The sequence below is a fragment of the Pleurodeles waltl genome, chromosome 6 (assembly GCF_031143425.1).
Source record: "Pleurodeles waltl isolate 20211129_DDA chromosome 6, aPleWal1.hap1.20221129, whole genome shotgun sequence".
Classification (NCBI taxonomy): domain Eukaryota; kingdom Metazoa; phylum Chordata; class Amphibia; order Caudata; family Salamandridae; genus Pleurodeles; species Pleurodeles waltl.
In genome coordinates, this window is record NC_090445.1 from 1,555,410,824 (window position 1) to 1,555,429,526 (window position 18,703).

Sequence of the window (18,703 nt, forward strand, 5' to 3'; positions counted from 1 at the left end):
AGCACAGTCTGATCATGCACTCCTGCAAAAACCGAGGCCAAAGGTATGAACTACACGGTTGTTGGCTGACGTAGCATCCAGCTTGCCCAAGCCTAGTCAAATAGCAGTCCCCCCCTCGAACAGCAACTCATACACTGCTGGGATTTCTAGTGCACTACGTATTGCCAGTGATCAAACATTTCCAGGCTGGATAAAAACTGGATTTCTTGAGACCCTTGTGCTGTGGCTTGTGTGAGACTATGACCAGGAATGTGAGAAGAGATATTATGCCCTGACAAATGACAGATCTGTACAAAACCCAACTGACTGAAGACCTGCAAGGAAGACAGCTTAAAGAACCAAGCAGGTCCCACTGGAAATGTGGAGGTTTCGCTGATCATGCTGAGGCTGTGATACCTACAAGGCACAATTTAGCACATTGAAGGTGAAAATAAAGGCATGAATGGAAGAAATGTAAGGTTCACAATGAGTGCCGCATACAAGGGCTGAAAAGCCAGCAGCCAAAGTTTGAGAAACAGTGATGGATTGTGTTAAGGCAACTGGCAGAGTCAGAAGTTCAAAATGTGTGCAAATGCCTCATGTGTGTATCCGAAAAAACCCTCTAACTCTTTGAGAATTGTACTTAATGCAATAGGATTAGGATCCTTGGCCTGCCCGTCCTAAGAGGTGATGAGAATATATTGTCAGAGGTACTACATTTCTTCTTTGTTTTATTTAGGCCCACACTTTCAAAATAAGTATTGTTAAAGGCAACTGAATATGGAGAGGATGGGAGCTCAGGTTAACAGCTGGCTCACCTGGTTGCACATACTGATTAACAATGGAAAGGGGGAAAGCATAAATTAGTTCAATACTAGGCTTTACTATTTATGCAAAATACAGTGCTCTCCAGAAAGCAAAGTAGGTCCTTCCTAGAATGATATTTGAAAAGCTTATTCTGACTCTCACCCGGTAAATAGTGTGAGGCTGTGAGTGAGGAAACAGCAGAATCGTCTCCATTTTTACTGAATGCCAAGTGGACATACACCTTCCCTATTTTCTGTAAAAGTCACCAAACCTAGGGACTGAAAAAAGGGTTCTCTATATTGGTGCATTTAAAAGATGACCTGGACTAGTAGTGTCAGTTCCCAAGGATCCCCAGGATCCATTAAAAAAGGGTGGCAGGCCAAACAAAGGCACCATTGATCCCTCCAAGGCTGACTTTAGGTGCATAGAAGAGATCACCTCTATTTCACTTGAGGATGGAGTTTGTAGGGCAACCCAGAAAGAGAGAGGCTGTTTTAAAGCACACTTTAGCTAGGTTGCTAATGACTGTTCAGTCTACAAGTTCAGCGAGTTTCATACCTGAAGCTTGGTAAGTGCTGTAGATATTTACTTTAGAGTAGAACTGAACATAATTGGACCCTTTAGCCAATATCCTCTTGGATACGAAAGCTGTTAAAAAAAAAAAAATAAAAAAAAAAACATGCTCTTTGCACATGTTGTATTAGTGTGGTGTTTTGTGCTTTAAATAGGCTTATATTTTCCTCAACGGAGATGGTTTAGATGATACAGCTATCATGTATTGTGAATCAAGTGATCTGAATGTCAACAGTGAGAACACTGCCACGGTGCTGCAAAGCACATTTTGTTTTTTTAACACCCTTGAGAGACAGGAGCACAGCAACCACTCAGCCATCTTAAAACATCCTAGAGCAAGGAAACATCGCACTGGCCAGACATGCTGTGTGGGGATAAAAGTGCAGTGTGCAACAGTGTAGCTAGGTCGCCTTTATTTTTGAGGATAGTTTTGGTGGAAGCTCAGTCTCAGGTTTTTGCCGAGTCTATAAAGCATTTATTGAACAAATGTTAAACTGTGCATCACAGAGTAGACTGGCGTGGATTCCTTTACATCGGCATAGGAGATAAACTCCCCTGGGAATGCAAGATGCAGATTTATACCTTGATGCAGAAGTTTCTGGACTCAATCACAATCGCATGAATAAATTCTCACCAGAAACACAAGCAGGTGGTTGGCGACACCTGATTGTGTTCACACACTGTCATCAAAATGTAAAACCATGTGGTCGTTTTCAGTTGAGCATGCTACACTTGAGTATCATTCCTGGTGTGAAGGTGCCTCTCAGCTTGGAGATTGGCAGATACAGCATGAGCAACAAAACATAGGTTACGAGTTAGCATACTCAAGCATCGTGTTTTAACAACGTGTATTAAACATGTTAAACATTTTGCATTTTAAAAAGCAAGTGCACATTAGTTCAGCGATGTTGGTTGTGATATCAAAGAGCTAAGATTGGCCTCAGAGCTCTTTGACTTTAATAAAAATTAAAACAACCAATTAAGATAGTAAGTTTAGTTTTAAAAAATAGCAAAGTCTCCCTTTCAGCCACTTTTAACTTTAGTGATTGTGAAAAGTATTTTCTGAATGGCTGAATGAGGTTATGTATGATCTTGAATGCTCTGTGAATAGGCGTGCATTTCTAAACAAGAGGACTTCATATGTCACACACATGCAACCACAAAGTTAAAGGACTCTAAAGGACTCAACATCTGTAGTCTTTAGTGGTACCTCTTTATGACTCCTTTAAGGAGACAATAACAGTTAAAAATGATGTGCGACAGCATATAAATTAAGGCTTCCACAACTTTGTTACTCATGCTCATGGCTTCCTGATACCTGGCTGTCAGGGACCTGGGGGGTGGAGCTAGAGAAGATTCTGGACTTGAGGGGTCCAGAGACAGTGGGCTCGTTCAGACAACTGGGACGGTTGGGGTAGGGGATGCCTGGGGAGTGGGGTTAGGGGATGCCAGTGGGGGGGGGTGGGGGTGGTTAGGGGATGCTGCGGGGGAGTTAAGGAGACAAAGAGGTAGTGAGAATGATGGGGGTTTGGAGACTAAAGAATTTTAATTTTGGTGCACTTCTGATGGTTTGCTCACTTGTAATGTAAATTAGTGGGAGCAACAGTTGTTTTTGTGTTGCATCACTCATGGCTGGAAGACACAAACCTCACAATGATATTAGTGATCTGTTTTTATAGAGGCTTAGTGTCATGCTTCTATGAGCTGATGAATGGCGTTGATCCAATTAATCGGTACTCTGTTTTGCAGGTGGGCACTGGAAGAGATCTGTACAAGACCAGCCAGATACAACTGTTGAGAATTTTATTTTGGCATGTATGTGGGTGTTCTGTGAGAGAAAGTCATTTGAACACACTTGGAATTCCAAAGAGTTGGGCTACTGGATGGGGGGGGCTTTGCTATTTAGGTTTTAATTTCTGAAATGTTAATATCTGAGCACTAATGGTTTGAACAGGTCTCTGCCCTTTTGAGTGGAGATGGCACTAGATGAATGATTTGGTACTGAACAGTACGTTTTGTATCAGAGGTGGTGGTCTGGTCACTAACTGCGCTTAGTAGTACTGATGCTTATTAGTATTATCATTATACAGTTGTTTAAAAAGCTGCTCTCGGTCCACGTCCTGAATACTGATTTGTCTTTCTTGGTCCATCGGCCCTCAACCCACTCACTTATTTTCTTTCTTTATTCATTGGTTTTATTGTGGAAGCTGCTCTTCTTTTACTTTACATACTGCTCTTCGTACCCAAAGAGGTGCAGTGGCAAAAGCCGCTTGCCGTACTTGGAAACGGCGCACGGGTGGTTGGAGGCGCAGTGAACAAGCAATATCTTATTATTGTGATTTTTCTCTTTTCAAACTGAAGACCAGGGTCCTTCCTGCTTTGTTTACCATGCACTTTTTGTGTGTTAGGGGTATAGAGCAGGCTGGATGAGGCACGGCTGGGTTGTCCGCCTGGACAATCCAGAAGCTCACCACAGAACAACAAGTGCACATTGTGTGACACTAGCTATACTGAGCAAACACACAGAAGAGTGTATATATTTGTAGATAAAGGATTCCTGTTTCTTTCAAATGGTTTCTGTCTTGTCAACCTATCTGCTTGGGAGACCGGGCACCTTACAGAGAACAAAACAGTCTATTTGAAAGAGAATGAGGGCCTTCTCAGGTGTGAGGGGAGCCTCAGGGTATCTGGGCGGAAGGAAGGTCTGCTAAAGCAGAGTCGAGACTTGAAGGATTGGGGACACAGCTGCATCTAGAAGACACTGACCACATCGGTTTAGGGTGGTTTGCTTTTTCTAGTGTCTCTCCAGGCTGTTTGGCAGACACAGCCTTTGTCCAGAGTGATGTTCCTCTCAGCAGGATAGTCTCCATCCTGAACATCCCACAGCAAAGCCACAAGGAGGTGTGAACTTTCTGTACCTGGATATCAAGAGCCACACAGACATTGATCAGGAAAACAGACAAAAGGCCGGCCTCTTCTAAAGGACACTTCCCGCTCTCAAGGATAAAGACTGCAGTTCCACCCTTCATCCCCATCATCTACCAAGTGACAATTCTACAGAAAGAATTACCAGCAGCCCCTCTCAGCCAAAGGATCTTGTAAGCGCTATAAAAAGTGCAATTACAATCCGATTACAGTCTCTTCCAATCACCAGTAAAAGGAGATGACTAACCGGTTAATGTGTTTGTACTTAAAGAGATGCGATTGTCTATCAAGAGTCCTGGCAGCAAGGGTATGGGCACAGTTCTGGCTGACCTGGGAGATCCCAGAAAACAGGACATACTGTCCAGATGGCAACCAGTAGGCAGCACTAAATTGTGATCAATCAATCAATAAATTTGTTGAGCACGCTACTCACCCGGTAGGGTCTTAAGGTGCGGGGGTGGGGTGCTGCTGCTCGAAGAGCCAGGTCTTGAGGCGCTTTCTGAAGGAGGACCTGGGTCTTGCGTAGGCTGGTGGGGAGGGAGTTCCAGGCTTTGGCGGCGTGGTGGGAGAAGGACCTGCTGCCGGATGTGGTGCAGTGAATGAGAGGAACTGTTGAGAGGGCAAGGTCGGCGGAGCAGAGCTGGCGTGTCGGGATGTGAAAGTTAGGTCGATCGTTGAGGTAGGCCGGTCCGGTGTCAGGGAGGGCTTTGTGAGCGTGGATTAGGATTTTGAAGATGATCCTTTTGTTGATGGATAGCCAGTGCAGAGTTCTGAGGTGGGCGGAGATGTGTTTGTGGCGAGGGTGGTTGAGGATGAGACGTGCTAAGGCGTCCTGGACGCTGGAGTTTTCTCTGGAGCTTGGCTGTGGTTCCCACGTAGAGGGCGTTGCCTTAGTCCAGTCTGCTGATGACGAGGGCGTGGGTGACCGTTTTTCTGGTTTCTACGGAAATCCACTTGAAGATCTTGCAGAGCATACGAAGGGTGTTGAAGCATGCGGACGAGATGGCGTTAACTTGCTGAGTCACTGAGAGAGAAGAGTCTAGTAAGAAGCCGAGATTGCGTGCATGGGTTGTGGGAGTCGGATGCGGCCACCAGGAGTCGCCCCATGCTGATTTGTTGGTTCCGAAGAGGATAATCTCATTTTTTTCTGAGTTCAGCTTGAGGTGGCTTGCTGTCATCCAGTTAGCGATGGCGAGAAGTCCGGTGTGGAGGTTGACCTTGGCGGTTGCGGGGTTCCTTGTAAGGGAGAGGATGAGCTGTGTGTTGTCAGCGTAGGAAATGATGTTAAGGCCGTGGGGTCGGGCGATGTTGGTGAGCGGAGACATGTAGATATTGAAGAGGGTGGGGCTGAGTGACGATCCCTGGGGGACTCCGCATATGGTCTTGGTGGCCTTTGACCGGAACGAGGGGAGGCGAACTCTTTGTGTTCTTTTGGAGAGGAAGGAGGTGAGCCAGACCAGGGCTTTGTGGCGAATTCCAGCGTTGAAGAGGCATGTGCAAAGGGTTTGGTGGCATACGGTGTCGAAGGCTGCGGAGAGGTTGAGGGCAACCGTTTCACTGTCCATAGCACAAAAGATCCATCTGCTTCCAGAGATGAGCCGCAGTACCTTAAAAGGTAGGCATGATTTACAAGTCATAAAAACAGGATCCGATCTCTAAGGGGATATTAAGTGCAGGATGCAAGAGTCCCAGGAACCCTCAGGCAGCAAGAGAACATCTACAAGCAAACAAGTACACTGGAGAACAAGGACTGGACACATTTATTTGACCCTCTTTTTCGGACCGACATGAATTACTGACCCATAAACTGGCTGTGGGGGTTAAATGTTAACTGTTTATTTGTAACGAAGACTTGATGCAGAAACTGTAATTTAAACAAGTGAAGGTGATACAAGCCTAATGGTGTTTTCTACTGCCCACTCTTTCTATTCTACATTCACTATACCTATACATGTTTCAAGTCACAGTCTTAAGAGACAGAGTACCTTTTTAAGACTGGTGATAAGGGGATTCTACACGTTAAAACATGTAAACCAGGGTGCTTTTCAGATTATGATATGGCTACAAAGTCTGTTGTAGTTCACTGCATAGAATTTACTGATGTAAGCTGCAGCCAGTGTCTGATGACCTTTTGACCACATAAAACGATCTAAACCTATCTCCAATCTTACGAGATCTTGTCACCCACTTAAAAGGCAATGCTCACTCAACAGGAGTCTCTGATTTAGGTAAATAATGTAAATTAAAATCTGGAGATTCATTTCCGGGGTTGTACATGATTAAAACTTCAAAACAGTAGAAAGAAGGTGTTTTCTAAACTGGATCCTCTTAGTAAAAAAAGGCACCGTTTGCAGGTGTACAGTGCTAGCTGCAGGGATACAGCACTCCATGCTGGTATTCCCATCAGTCTGTGAAAATGTCCCAGTTGATGACCATGTTCTGTTCCTTAGCTCACTCTCAGCACACTGTGATCATCTTTGCTTACCTTCAGACACAGATCTTTACTCCTTTGCCACACTGCCTGAAGCAGGTTGGGCTGCTCGTTGCCACACTCCAAGAGTGCTAAACGCATTTTGTCATAGATATACAGAAGGTAATGGGTGTCAGCTCGCGCATACTCCAACATTTCTTCCGGCAAAGGCCTGAAAACATGAGAAACATTATCACCGCATGATCAGGTAAGCAAAACTCCACACCATGTTCTAGTGGTGAAACAACTACCCCAAACACAAGCTCAGATTTGCCCTCCACAATGCCCCTGTTCCAATCACTTACTTAAGACATCCCACACAATCGTTCATCAAAACCTCACCAAAGAGTTTCCACTGAAAAGGTCTTCCCCCACAGAATGGTCCCCAAACCTAGACTTCAGTTTGATCCAACATGTACTCCAATGAACCCTACCAAACACCCATCACAAGTCTATCCAATGCTCCCTCCGCAAACTCTATACAATTCTCCTCTTCAAAAGTCCTGATGAAAGAAACGCTTTCTTCGGACAAAAGTACTTTGTATGGCTTATGCCATCATCCCATGTTCCTTTTTCCTGCCATATGTTTTTCCCTCACTGGAATCACCCATCTGTGATTATTCTGGATTTACCCCACATTTCAAAGCTGTTCCTCCTCAACACAGACTAGCTTTGAAAAAAATAAAGTACACCAAGTGCTCTAACCTTTGCTATATTGCCACAAGCAGTGTCGGTGGTGGGCGAGGCGGCAGATTACAGTCCACGTCTAATGAACCTGCATCTTTATGGAGAGGCTACAGGCTCTCCTAGTCAAATATCCACCAATCAGCTATAACTTGGTCAATAACCTATCCTCGTGTGAAATTGTTGCATGAAGGTGGTTGAGAACACTGGGCCATCAATGGAGAATGCATTGGGGTAAGTGTTTACTGCCTCCATTGTGTAGGGCAGGTTTCCTCTCACTCAGTGAAGTACCATACCCTCATCCATCCCTTTGCCTGGGTTACTTTGCACCCAACTAGGTCAGTTTATAGCTGTATCAGTCTGACTTGGATACACATTATCCTGGTTAATCTATGATAACTTTCACCTAGAACCTGTGAAACCCTGCTTAAAGGAATTAGACGAACTTCCTCCTAATAGGAAGATTTTGAATTCTGAAAAAGGCATCTCTTTGCTTGGCGGTCTGACTTCACATCTGACTTCACATCAGTATCTTCAGAGTTTGAAAAATATTTGCAGTCTGGCCCAACTACATTGCCTGAAAAACTAAGAGACTACACAACTGTGTACAGCAAACATTTACCAGCAACAGAACAACTTCTGGTAACTGTTCTCTGGCAGGCTGGAGAAAAGCAGAGAATTTCTTAAGACCACTGCTACAGAGACCAGTGTGGGAGAAGAAGAGGTAGTCAAAGAGTGTCTGGATACCTACACATGGTCCAATTCAGTAACTGGCCATCATAGAGGCAACTTAAAAAGACTGAACCAATTAAGAGTTACTAGAATCCTGCAGCCCTGCTGACTTGGATAAAGCCAAGGAGCATGACATTGCCAGGTTTGTGAAGCTACAGGGGTGGTTTATTCTTGTAGGATGTACCCAAAACACGATATTGTCCCAGGGACCCTACCTGCAAGGTTCCGGCCCCAGAGAGATACCAAATGCTTTCCTATAGACCCATGCCTCTAGAGTCGAGTTCAACTGGCCGGAGCTGGTTGTCCATTTTCACCGACTGTTCAATAATTGTTTTAGCCACTATGATTTCACAAATATTTTGCAGTTTGGAGCTTGGTTGCCCCATCCTGAATGCCTAGCACCCATAAAACAAGACTCGCAGAAACTAGCCCTGGCTTTGATTCGGTGACCCTAGTCCTGAGCCCCCACTTCAAAAACTGGTAGACAAGTTAACACCTTCACTAGCATCTGCTTGAACTGTGGGTACCAACTACTGCATGCCAGGTAGGTATTTGCCTTTGCCACTGGACGAGTGATACTCTAGAACCACTCATTTGCTTGTTTTGAGAGCACCCACTTCTTAGGGAGCTGGTAGTTTTAGATCACTTTACTAGAAACTCTGAGAGGGTTCCACCTGTAAATTAAAGTCCCATTTGTTTACGTAAGAAGTTGCACTGGCTGGGCATCGGGATTATTGAGTACAGAGTTTTTAGCCAGAGAAACCAACTAGCAGTCCGACTGTTCTACTTCCCTACCCAAGGAAGTCAAGTAGCTAAAGGCACTGGCTAACCAAATTTCATGGATGAGTATTCTGCCCCCTGGCAAAAAGTGCAGCATTTCTCAATCCTACCCTGCACTTCTTTCACTTGCAAAGCCTGGCTATCACTCCCCCATGCAAGCCCTACCTAACATTTTTCCATGCAAGACACATCCATTACACTCCTTACAATTTCTACCTTAAGCACCCATATAAGTGCCAATCAACAGTCCACCCCACCAGCTGTACTGAATGCTTACCCAAAACAAGTCCTACTCGGAAACATCCTGACAGATCCCACACCAATGTACCCTGCAAAACATTCACAAGGTCTACTGGACACCTTCATTAGGCCTTCAAAATATGCCTGCTCAAGGTCTGTGACAAAAAGTATTTTCTAACCAAGGTCCCCAAAAAGCCTTCTCAAACCCCTCCTCCAAGGCTTCGCAAGAATTCCCTCAGTCAGCAGTGTAATGCTTCCTAGCTGGATTTGCACTAATCTAATACCTTTACATACATATAAATAAATGTTTTCAAAAGCCTGCTTACAACCCTTTACAAAGACCAGCAAGCCTCCTCAAAGACGACCAACAAGCCTTCACGCAGATAACCGAAAGCGATCTCAACAATGACCAAAAGTCTCTACAAGCCTTTTCAAAGACCCTAGATTCTCTTCACACAAGCCTTCATGAAACTTACCCATAAGATTCACCCAGCACTCGCCCAACCCTTCCTGAAAATCACAAACCTCCCTCACCCAAGTGTTTCACAACTGCCATTGTCATGAACACTCAACACCTCTAGCGTGAACCGCTGTCCAATACTCCATTATACAAGCTATCCAAAACATTCTTCCACAGATCCTCTCCTAATCCTCCAAAATAGTGTTTTCCACAACTTTCACAGATAATCCTCAAGACCCACAAACAGACATTCTCCAATACACAATAAAAGCCTACATAACAGCCAGGACATAAAAGTCTTCCTTAAGACTGCCCCAGTACCTAGGAAGTATCGCCAATAAAAATTTATTATTTTCCTCCAGATAAGCTTTTTCTGCACAAGGATTTCACAGTACTGTCACACATGTCCTTTGCCAAAATGCCAACACAGAAGCACAAAAGCAAACCTTACCCCAACGGCCCCCATTAAAATCTTCAACACCCCTGTAAAGAAATGTCTCCCTGTTGCAGTTACACCCCCACTTTTTGCCTGATACTGATGCTGACTTGACTTAGAAGTGTGCTGGGACCCTGCTAACCAGGCCCCAGCACCAGTGTTCTTTCACCTAAAATGTACCATTGTCTCCACAATTGGCACAACCCTGGCACCCAGGTAAGTCCCTTGTAACTGGTACCCCTGGTACCAAAGGCCCTGATGCCAGGGAAGGTCTCTAAGGGCTGCAGCATGTCTTATGCCACCCTAGGGACCCCTCACTCAGCACAGACACACTGCTTGCCAGCTTGTGTGTGCTGGTGGGGAGAAAATGACTAAGGCGACATAGCACTCCCCTCAGGGTGCCATGCCAACCTTACACTGCCTGTGGCATAGGTAAGTCATCCCTCTAGCAGGCCTTACAGCCCTAAGGCAGGGTGCACTATACCACAGGTGAGGGCATAGGTGCATGAGCACTATGCCCCTACAGTGTCTAAGCAAAACCTTAGACATTGTAAGTGCAGGGTAGCCATAAGAGTATATGGTCTAGGAGTCTGTCAAAAACGAACTCCACAGCTCCATAATAGCTACACTGAATACTGGGAAGTTTGGTATCAAACTTCTCAGAATAATAAACCCACACTGATGCCAGTGTTGGATTTATTAAAAAATGCACACAGAGGGCATCTTAGAGATGCCCCCTGTATTTTACCCAATTGTTCAGTGCAGGACTGACTGGTCTGTGCCAGCCTGCTGCTGAGAGATGAGTTTCTGACCCCATGAGGTGAGAGCCTTTGTACTCTCGGAGGACAGAAACAAAGCCTGCTCTGGGTGGAGGTGCTTCACACCTCCCCCCTGCAGGAACTGTAACACCTAGCAGTGAGCCTCAAAGGCTGAGGCTTCGTGTTACAATGCCCCAGGGCACTCCAGCTAGTGGAGATGCCCGCCCCCTGGACACAGCCCCCAATTTTGGCGGCAAGTCCAGGAGAGATAATGAGAAAAACAAGGAGGAGTCACTGGCCAGTCAGGACAGCCCCTAAGGTGTCCTGAGCTGAGGTGACTCTGACTTTTAGAAATCCTCCATCTTGCAGATGGAGGATTCCCCCAATAGGATTAGGGATGTGCCCCCCTCCCCTCAGGGAGGAGGCACAAAGAGGGTGTAGCCACCCTCCGGGCTTGTAGCCATTGGCTACTAACCCCCCAGACCTAAACACACCCCTAAATTCAGTATTTAGGGGCTCCCCAGAACCTAGGAAACTAGATTCCTGCAACCTAAGACGAAGAAGGACTGCTGAGCTGAAAACCCTGCAGAGAAGACGGAGACACCAACTGCTTTGGCCCCAGCTCTACCGGCCTGTCTTCCCCACTTCTAAAGACACTGCTCCAGCGACGCGTTCCACAGGGTCCAGCGACCTCTGAAGCCTCAGAGGACTACCCTGCATCTAGAAGGACCAAGAACTCCCGAGGACAGCGTCTCTGCTCCACAAAGACTGCAACTTTGCAACAAAGAAGCAACTTTGAAACAACACACGTTTCCCGCCGGAAGCGTGAGACTTTGCACTCTGCACCCGACGCTCCCGGCTCGACTTGTGGAGAACAAACACCACAGGGAGGACTCCCCGGCGACTACGAGACCGTGAGTAGCCAGAGTTGAACCCCCTGAGCCCCCACAGCGACGCCTGCAGAGGGAATCCCGAGGCTCCCCCTGACCGCGACTGCCTGCTTCAAAGACCCGACGCCTGGTAAAGACACTGCACCCGCAGCCCCCAGGACCTGAAGGATCCGATCTCCAGTGCAGGAGCGACCCCCAAGTGGCCCTCTCCCTTGCCCAGGTGGTGGTTACCCCGAGGAGGCCCCCCCCCCTTGCCTGCATCGCTAGGGTGTACTTTATGTGGACTTGTGTCCCCCCCGGTGCCCTACAAAACCCCCCTGGTCTGCCCTCCGAAGACGCGGGTACTTACCTGTTGGCAGACTGGAACCGGGGCATCCCCTTTGACCTCTGCACCTGATCGGCCCTGAGCTGCTGGTGTGGTAACTTTGGGGTTGCTCTGAACCCCCAACAGTGGGCTACCTTGGACCCAAACTTGAACCCCGTAGGTGGTTTACTTACCTGCAAAAACTAAAACACTTACCTCCCCCAGGAACTGTTGAAAATTGCACTGTCTCTAGTTTTAAAATAGCTATATGTCATTTGTGTGAAAACTGTATATGCTATTTTGCTAATTCAAAGTTCCTAAAGTTCCTACATGAAATACCTTTCATTTGAAGTATTACTTGTAAATCCTGAACCTGTGGTTCTTAAAATAAACTAAGAAAATATATTTTTCTATACAAAAACCTATTGGCCTGGAATTGTCTCAGACTGTGTTCCTCATTTTTTGCCTGTGTGTGTACAACAAATGCTTAACACTAATCCTCTGATAAGCCTACTGCTCGACCACACTACCACAAAATAGAGCATTAGAATTATCTCTTTTTGCCACTATCTTACCTCTAAGGGGAACCCTTGGACTCTGTGCATACTATTCCTTACTTTGGAATAGTACATACAGAGCCAACTTCCTACAACCCCAACATGAAATCTTCACTATCATAACAGCCAATGGACTACAAATCACAAATAATTCACCCCCCACAGGCAAGACCCGACAGAATCACAAAAATCTCCTAAATAGCAGGCCACACTTCTGTAACATTTTCCAGTCGCGCTCACACACAAGCTTTTCCAAATCATCCACACACAAACCTTCACCAACTGGCTGCCCAAAATAATGCCTGTATTGTCATGCACACAAGTCTTTCCAACCATAACTTGAGCGTTTTGTTATTCTAACTTGGCCTATCCCTACAGGATTATCATCCGCATCAAAGGTCTTTGGTATTTTACCGGATCCTCCAATCAGCCAGCTGGTATCTCTTGTCAGACTGCACATCGCAGTACAGCTTCAAGAGGTGATCCAGTGAATTACGTCCAAGATTCAGAGCTCGGGCAGCCTGGTGTGTATCAAACATATTCACCAGGTAGAGACCAAAGTCCTTCTGAAGCCACTCCACATCAGAATCAGCTCCATGCAATACCTTAAAGGTGAAGAGAAATATTATACAAGGTGTGTTAAGGAACAGAAAATCACATTAAAGCTCAGAAAGTTAAAGTGGGAAATTTACTGGTGGAACGAGAGGGAGCGAGAGAGAATTTCATCTACTCCAATTATCTCTAAAATACTCTTGTGGCAACTTCGAGTTATCTAAGTGCCCAAAGTACGGCTATTGACAGTAGAATGACTATAGTATAACCGTTTCATCTATTATTACTAGTTGTACAGATACCACTACTTCAGGTTCTAGAGGTAAGGTACGAAACGCTAGCTCTGCTCACAGAACTCATTCCATGACTACTTCAAAAGTTATTACTTCTACTGGTACCATTAATAGATGGCATAGTACTATTACTACAAGGACTTTGCAAGTAATTCAGAAATCACCGCTAGTACTACTACTAGAAGTGCCACTTCTAGTGATACAATCTATAATACTAACGTGTGCTACCCTGATTGGTTCCATTAGTATTTATTAATACCAGGGGACTCAAATTAACCCTTCATACTTTACCTTTTTCAAACTTTTTCACAAGGTCAATGAAAATGTAACTTTATACAAGTTGCTCAGTGTATGGATTATTCTAGGAAAGTGACCCAATGTAAAAGTCAACAAATTTTAAATGAATGACTTGGCCCTATACACTTCATGGTAGTATATCAAATGGGGGGTACACAATTGTTAGGCAAGAGGACAAGGGAGAGACTAGAAAATGGATGGGAAGTAAAGGTCATACAGTTGGAATTCAGAGGTACATAATGATCTAGGAAGAAACTAAGGAATCAGAGGAAGGACAAAGAGCGTAAATAGCTAACCTTCACAACGCCTGGATCTGTGAAACTCTCGTTCAAGATATAGAGGTCGCTGCGGAGTTCCAAGGTGTCAATAATGAAATCTTCAGAGCGTGTGGAGATTTGCATCAGGCAAGTGAGTCCCAGAAAGCTCCGGTAGGAATGATGCTGCAGAAGATGGAGAGCAAAGATGAGAACAGAAATCAGATTGCACATGTACAAACAGTTGTTAGTCACAACAGTGCATGGGGGTGTAAAAGGGGGGGAGGGAAAAGACTCACTTCCAGATCCAGTGCAAATTCAGAGCAGCCCAACAACTTTTCGTTCAGTTCAACCAGATCATCAAGGGTGGAGATGTAGTGGCATGGTGTCTGCTCCAAAGGCTGGTACATCTGCAGAGGGTAACAGTGGCATGAGGCATGCTCTTAAAATGATATCTCAGCATCCCTTGCCCAAACATGTAGACTAACTAGGAGATATATCTCATAATTTGAAAATTACCTCTACCACTATAACATGTAAGTCTCTCACCTGAACCTGGGGCTTTTGAAGCAGAGATTCTGCTGTTCTGAAGTGATCCAGCTCATACTGATAAGGATGGCAGAACCTAGAAGGGATACAATGTTCATCAGGGATGCCGATTACACCCACCCGCAAACTCATTTGAAACCCTGCAGTCACAAGATACTCCTTTCATGAATTTCCTTACATTTCCTGCTCATCACGCTGCAGTCTCTGCTGATGGATGAAGTCAGCCAATGCTGGCGGTACATCAAGGTCCTCCGGTCGCTTTTGCTGCTGTCTGCGGTTTACCAACACTAGTGTAGGGAAAAGGAGACAAACTCTGGATATGTATTGCAAAGGAAGAGGAATGTAGTGCGTGCAGAAATGTAACATACCTAAAAAGAGCGAGGAAGATGTGGCCTAATAACTTACATAATGGTACACTGACGAGAGTGCAGACTTGTAAATTACGTTACATGGACACTTTTTTCTTTTTTAAGCACACATTAAATCAATAATATCTAACTGGCCTGCTCTATTTGCCATTTGACAGCCAGAATCCTCTCAACCAAAAGTGAAGCTTCTCCTTTATAAAACAACAGGCAGTCTTTTGATTTAAAACAATTTGAGCTAGCGCCAATAAACAAGTGCCACACGTGACTATTCAACCTGCCAAGGAGCTTCTAATCACACCAGTAAATAACTTGGTAAACCTCCTGCAACAAAATGGAGTTCCACAAGAAACCAGGGTGTACTTTCTGAGTCTACCCTTAAGGAGTAAATCTAACTGGCATGCAGAGATTACAACAACAATTTGACTTAGCCAGCAATGGAAGCATTATAAATTATTAAACACTCTCAAATGCTGAAGTCAGTTCCTCAATCCGTGTCTAAATATAGAAAGGGGGCCAGTCTCCTTTCCACAGAGTGCAGAGATGAGGATCCAGACCTCAAGGGACCCTGCTGGCACAACATTAAAGGCTAGCTGTCCCTCAACATGGTCTCTTACATGAGCTCTCCATAACGGATTTTCATGCAGCACAGGTTTGAAAAAGTCCTACACGGCAAATGCTACACAACACATCAATGCGAAATTCCACCCACATTTAGGAAGTTTGATTTAATAGCCTCTTACATCACATTTTCAACTGCCAGCATAACATTGTTAGTTTTGCAGATGGAAGTCTGTTAGGATGAAATTAACACTGAAAGACCTAATGTGAAACTTACCTGCAGGGAGAGGCTTCTGGGCATTTGGCTTGATGAAAAGTTTGGGTACAAAAGGAGTGTTGGTGTTGTCAACTTTCTCTTTGAACTTGAGCTGAGGCCTTAGTATGTTCTTAGCATGAAGCAGGCGAAAAGTGGCAGACTTTGTGCGTTTTTGGGATCCTCCCCCCTAAGGGAAAAATAGGAACATTGCTCTAGTAATATAATAGGTAGAATATTTACACTAGCTTCCAACACTCGACATGTAATGCTATTAACACATTTAATGCAATCAGTGTGGGTTGACTTAGATAGGAAACCCCATTTATTTCACTTTAGGAGCAGCTTTAACTTTGGTGAGAATGTGATTTAAGGTCTTCTAGAGAAGCAAACAGCATGGCATAGCCATCAAGGTTTTCTATGAACCCATCTTCCAATTCAGCAATGAGGTTAACCCACAGCTTAACCTATGTTGAAACCAGAGTGCTCAAGTTCACTTTGCATTTTCACACATACTACCCAACCCCGCCCCCTCAAAATACCAACAGGCCAGACCAGGCAGAAAAAAGGTAGAGAATGGCAACTTGTCAAAATAATGGAGAGCTTCATGTAGTAAAGAACACCAGCTGAAATACACAATGCCATACACATCCAAACCCTTGAAAACACTTCATGTGCAGTAAGACATGCTGGTAGTACCAATGCTTACCTTCCTATTCCAGCTAGACACAATGGTTTTTGGAGCCTGCAGGCCAGCAGGGAGAATGGGCTCTTGGTTCTTAACAACTCCAGACGCTTCATCTAGTAGAATACCCTAGTGAAACATGGCAATTAATGTACGAGTTGTTTAAAAGCAAGATATTTTGCTGCAAATGGGGGCCAGTGTAACTATGAGTCTTGTACATAGTGCTGCATCAATGTTTTCACTTAAAAATTGGAAAGTCATCAATTTGAGATAGTATCCATTCAGTCTCTTCTTCCAGAGGGAGACCAGCAGGCCACAGAAGAGGTCCAAACAGTTTTAACCACTATAACACACAGTCAGATCAGGCAGCAAGTGAAATGTAAACTCACCACTCTTTCAAGAATGGCATCATTAGCATCAACCAGCAGGTCAAATTTGTCCTCTAACTCTGTAACTTTACTGCGATCCTTGATGTGACTGCGACAGCCATGGTACTGCATCACCCTGCTCATACTGTGTGCAGAAATAAAAATTGATCAAGCAAGGTTTAAATAACATAATATTATTAATAAGCATAACCACCAAGAAAAGGGATACCCTTTCAAAACAATAATTGGCATAGTCAATAGATATAACCTCTAGGACCTTATAAAGGTGTTTAGCCATGCAGCACATTATCGAGGATGGTACAACATCTACTGTTACTTCACGAGAAGTAGACTAAAATGACCACACCTAACCAACACGCTGAAAAAAATGAGTAAAAACTGTGGCAACTTTTAAGGAATAATAAATGGTATTACCGGACTCAGTCATAAGCTGTAAACAGTTTTTCTACTGGCCTTTGTAACTACTTTTTGAACTAAATATCGCTGTGTGCTTTATGTTTTTTTGTATTACAACACTAGAAACCATGAGGTACAGGAAGAAAAACAAAGTACATGTCCCACTGATAAGCACACCTTACACAAAAACATGAAAAACAAAACAAATAGTTGAACAGAAAGCCCCTCTTCCACATAAACACCATGTGTAATAGACAAGTGAGAAAAGACTCATTTCTTAGAACACAGCTCTAAGATGTGTCATTCCCGCCGGCTGAACCCCACACCCGATCCCACTTCCCGAGTTTCACAGGTAATGGCCACCACTTGCCGCAACCTCGCTTGCGTAAATGACAGGACAGTGACGGAATGTATCCGAAGGAGTGAACACTTTGCTTTGTACGGAGTGCTTTCTGTTAGTCTGGCTGCTTTGTAGAAATGCAAATAACACCTGCTAATATGCCTGAATCTTATAATCCATACTGTATGTCCTTCAGATGGATAGAATGTTGTGTGTTGGACCTGCTGGGAATGTGACCCGTGATCAGCACCCGATTAAGGAATCACTCCCCTATTTTGCTGTGAAATGAGATGTAAAACTGGTGTGGCCCCCGAACAGTGAGGAGCCGAAGCCGAATATGAACATGAGCCCTGTGACAAATAAAATAAAATGAACTAAACAGACAAGCGCCTAGAAGGCAGGAAAGCACTGAAAGCAATACAGAAAGGTGTCACAGATTGGCTGCCACAATAAGAGGTCAGTCCCGCTGCAACAGGCATTTTGACGAGCACTGCAACTCCACTCAGCTCCGTTCGGATAACTTGGCTCTAAATTAAAGTGCATGAAAGCGGGTGGAGCACTGAAGCCAGGATTTAAAGGTGCAGGCATTTCAAAGAAGTGATTTATGTAAATAATAACCAGCCTTTCGTCATAGAATCGGGTGACGTCACATTTAAGCTAATGAAACACGGTCTCGTTGTGACAGATATGAAATGGGAAGCATGTTACGGAAGTTTCGGATCCTGCGCTGCCCTGCATTACAGATTGTGCAATTTAAAAAAGTTGTCTGTAGCAGGAGGCAATATTTAAAAATGAAACCAAATACCACTTTAATACTAAAAGCTGAGGCGCACCGAATGAAGCGGCCCTGTGCCTTTATTTTATTAACACGGCGCTGCTTAACGCCCGCTGCGCTTCACGAAACATGAAGGTGGCGGCCATGAAGCGGGCGCCGTGCTGATTAAAGATGCGCTTGTGCTGGAGTGAAGCCCAACATAACTACAATCCAAACATAAATAACTAAAAGAGTAAGCACACATGTAACAGAGCTATCTCCCTGGGAGGCTCCAAAACACCAAAAAAGGGACTAATAAGCGTATTCACCAAACAAAAAGCAGGCATTAACGAAGGGCAGTAACATGAACCACTGAAAAAGATGGGAGTTGCTCAACCCGCACATTCTAGAGTGCGTGTG

General features: G+C 44.7%; 1 protein-coding gene across 1 annotated transcript in view; it reads right to left on the reverse strand.

The window, feature by feature from the left end:
• The window catches only part of EXOSC10 (exosome component 10), a 166,415-nt gene that overhangs the window by 135,271 nt on the left and 12,441 nt on the right, over positions 1-18,703 (reverse strand). Inside the window, exons 3-11 of the mRNA XM_069241235.1 lie at positions 16,794-16,917; positions 16,429-16,533; positions 15,744-15,909; positions 14,719-14,827; positions 14,541-14,616; positions 14,291-14,401; positions 14,034-14,177; positions 13,010-13,200; positions 6,770-6,926 (exon numbers count right to left, since the gene is read on the reverse strand). Coding sequence (XP_069097336.1) covers positions 6,770-6,926; positions 13,010-13,200; positions 14,034-14,177; positions 14,291-14,401; positions 14,541-14,616; positions 14,719-14,827; positions 15,744-15,909; positions 16,429-16,533; positions 16,794-16,917 — 1,183 coding nt within the window. The remainder of the gene's footprint in view (positions 1-6,769; positions 6,927-13,009; positions 13,201-14,033; positions 14,178-14,290; positions 14,402-14,540; positions 14,617-14,718; positions 14,828-15,743; positions 15,910-16,428; positions 16,534-16,793; positions 16,918-18,703) is intronic.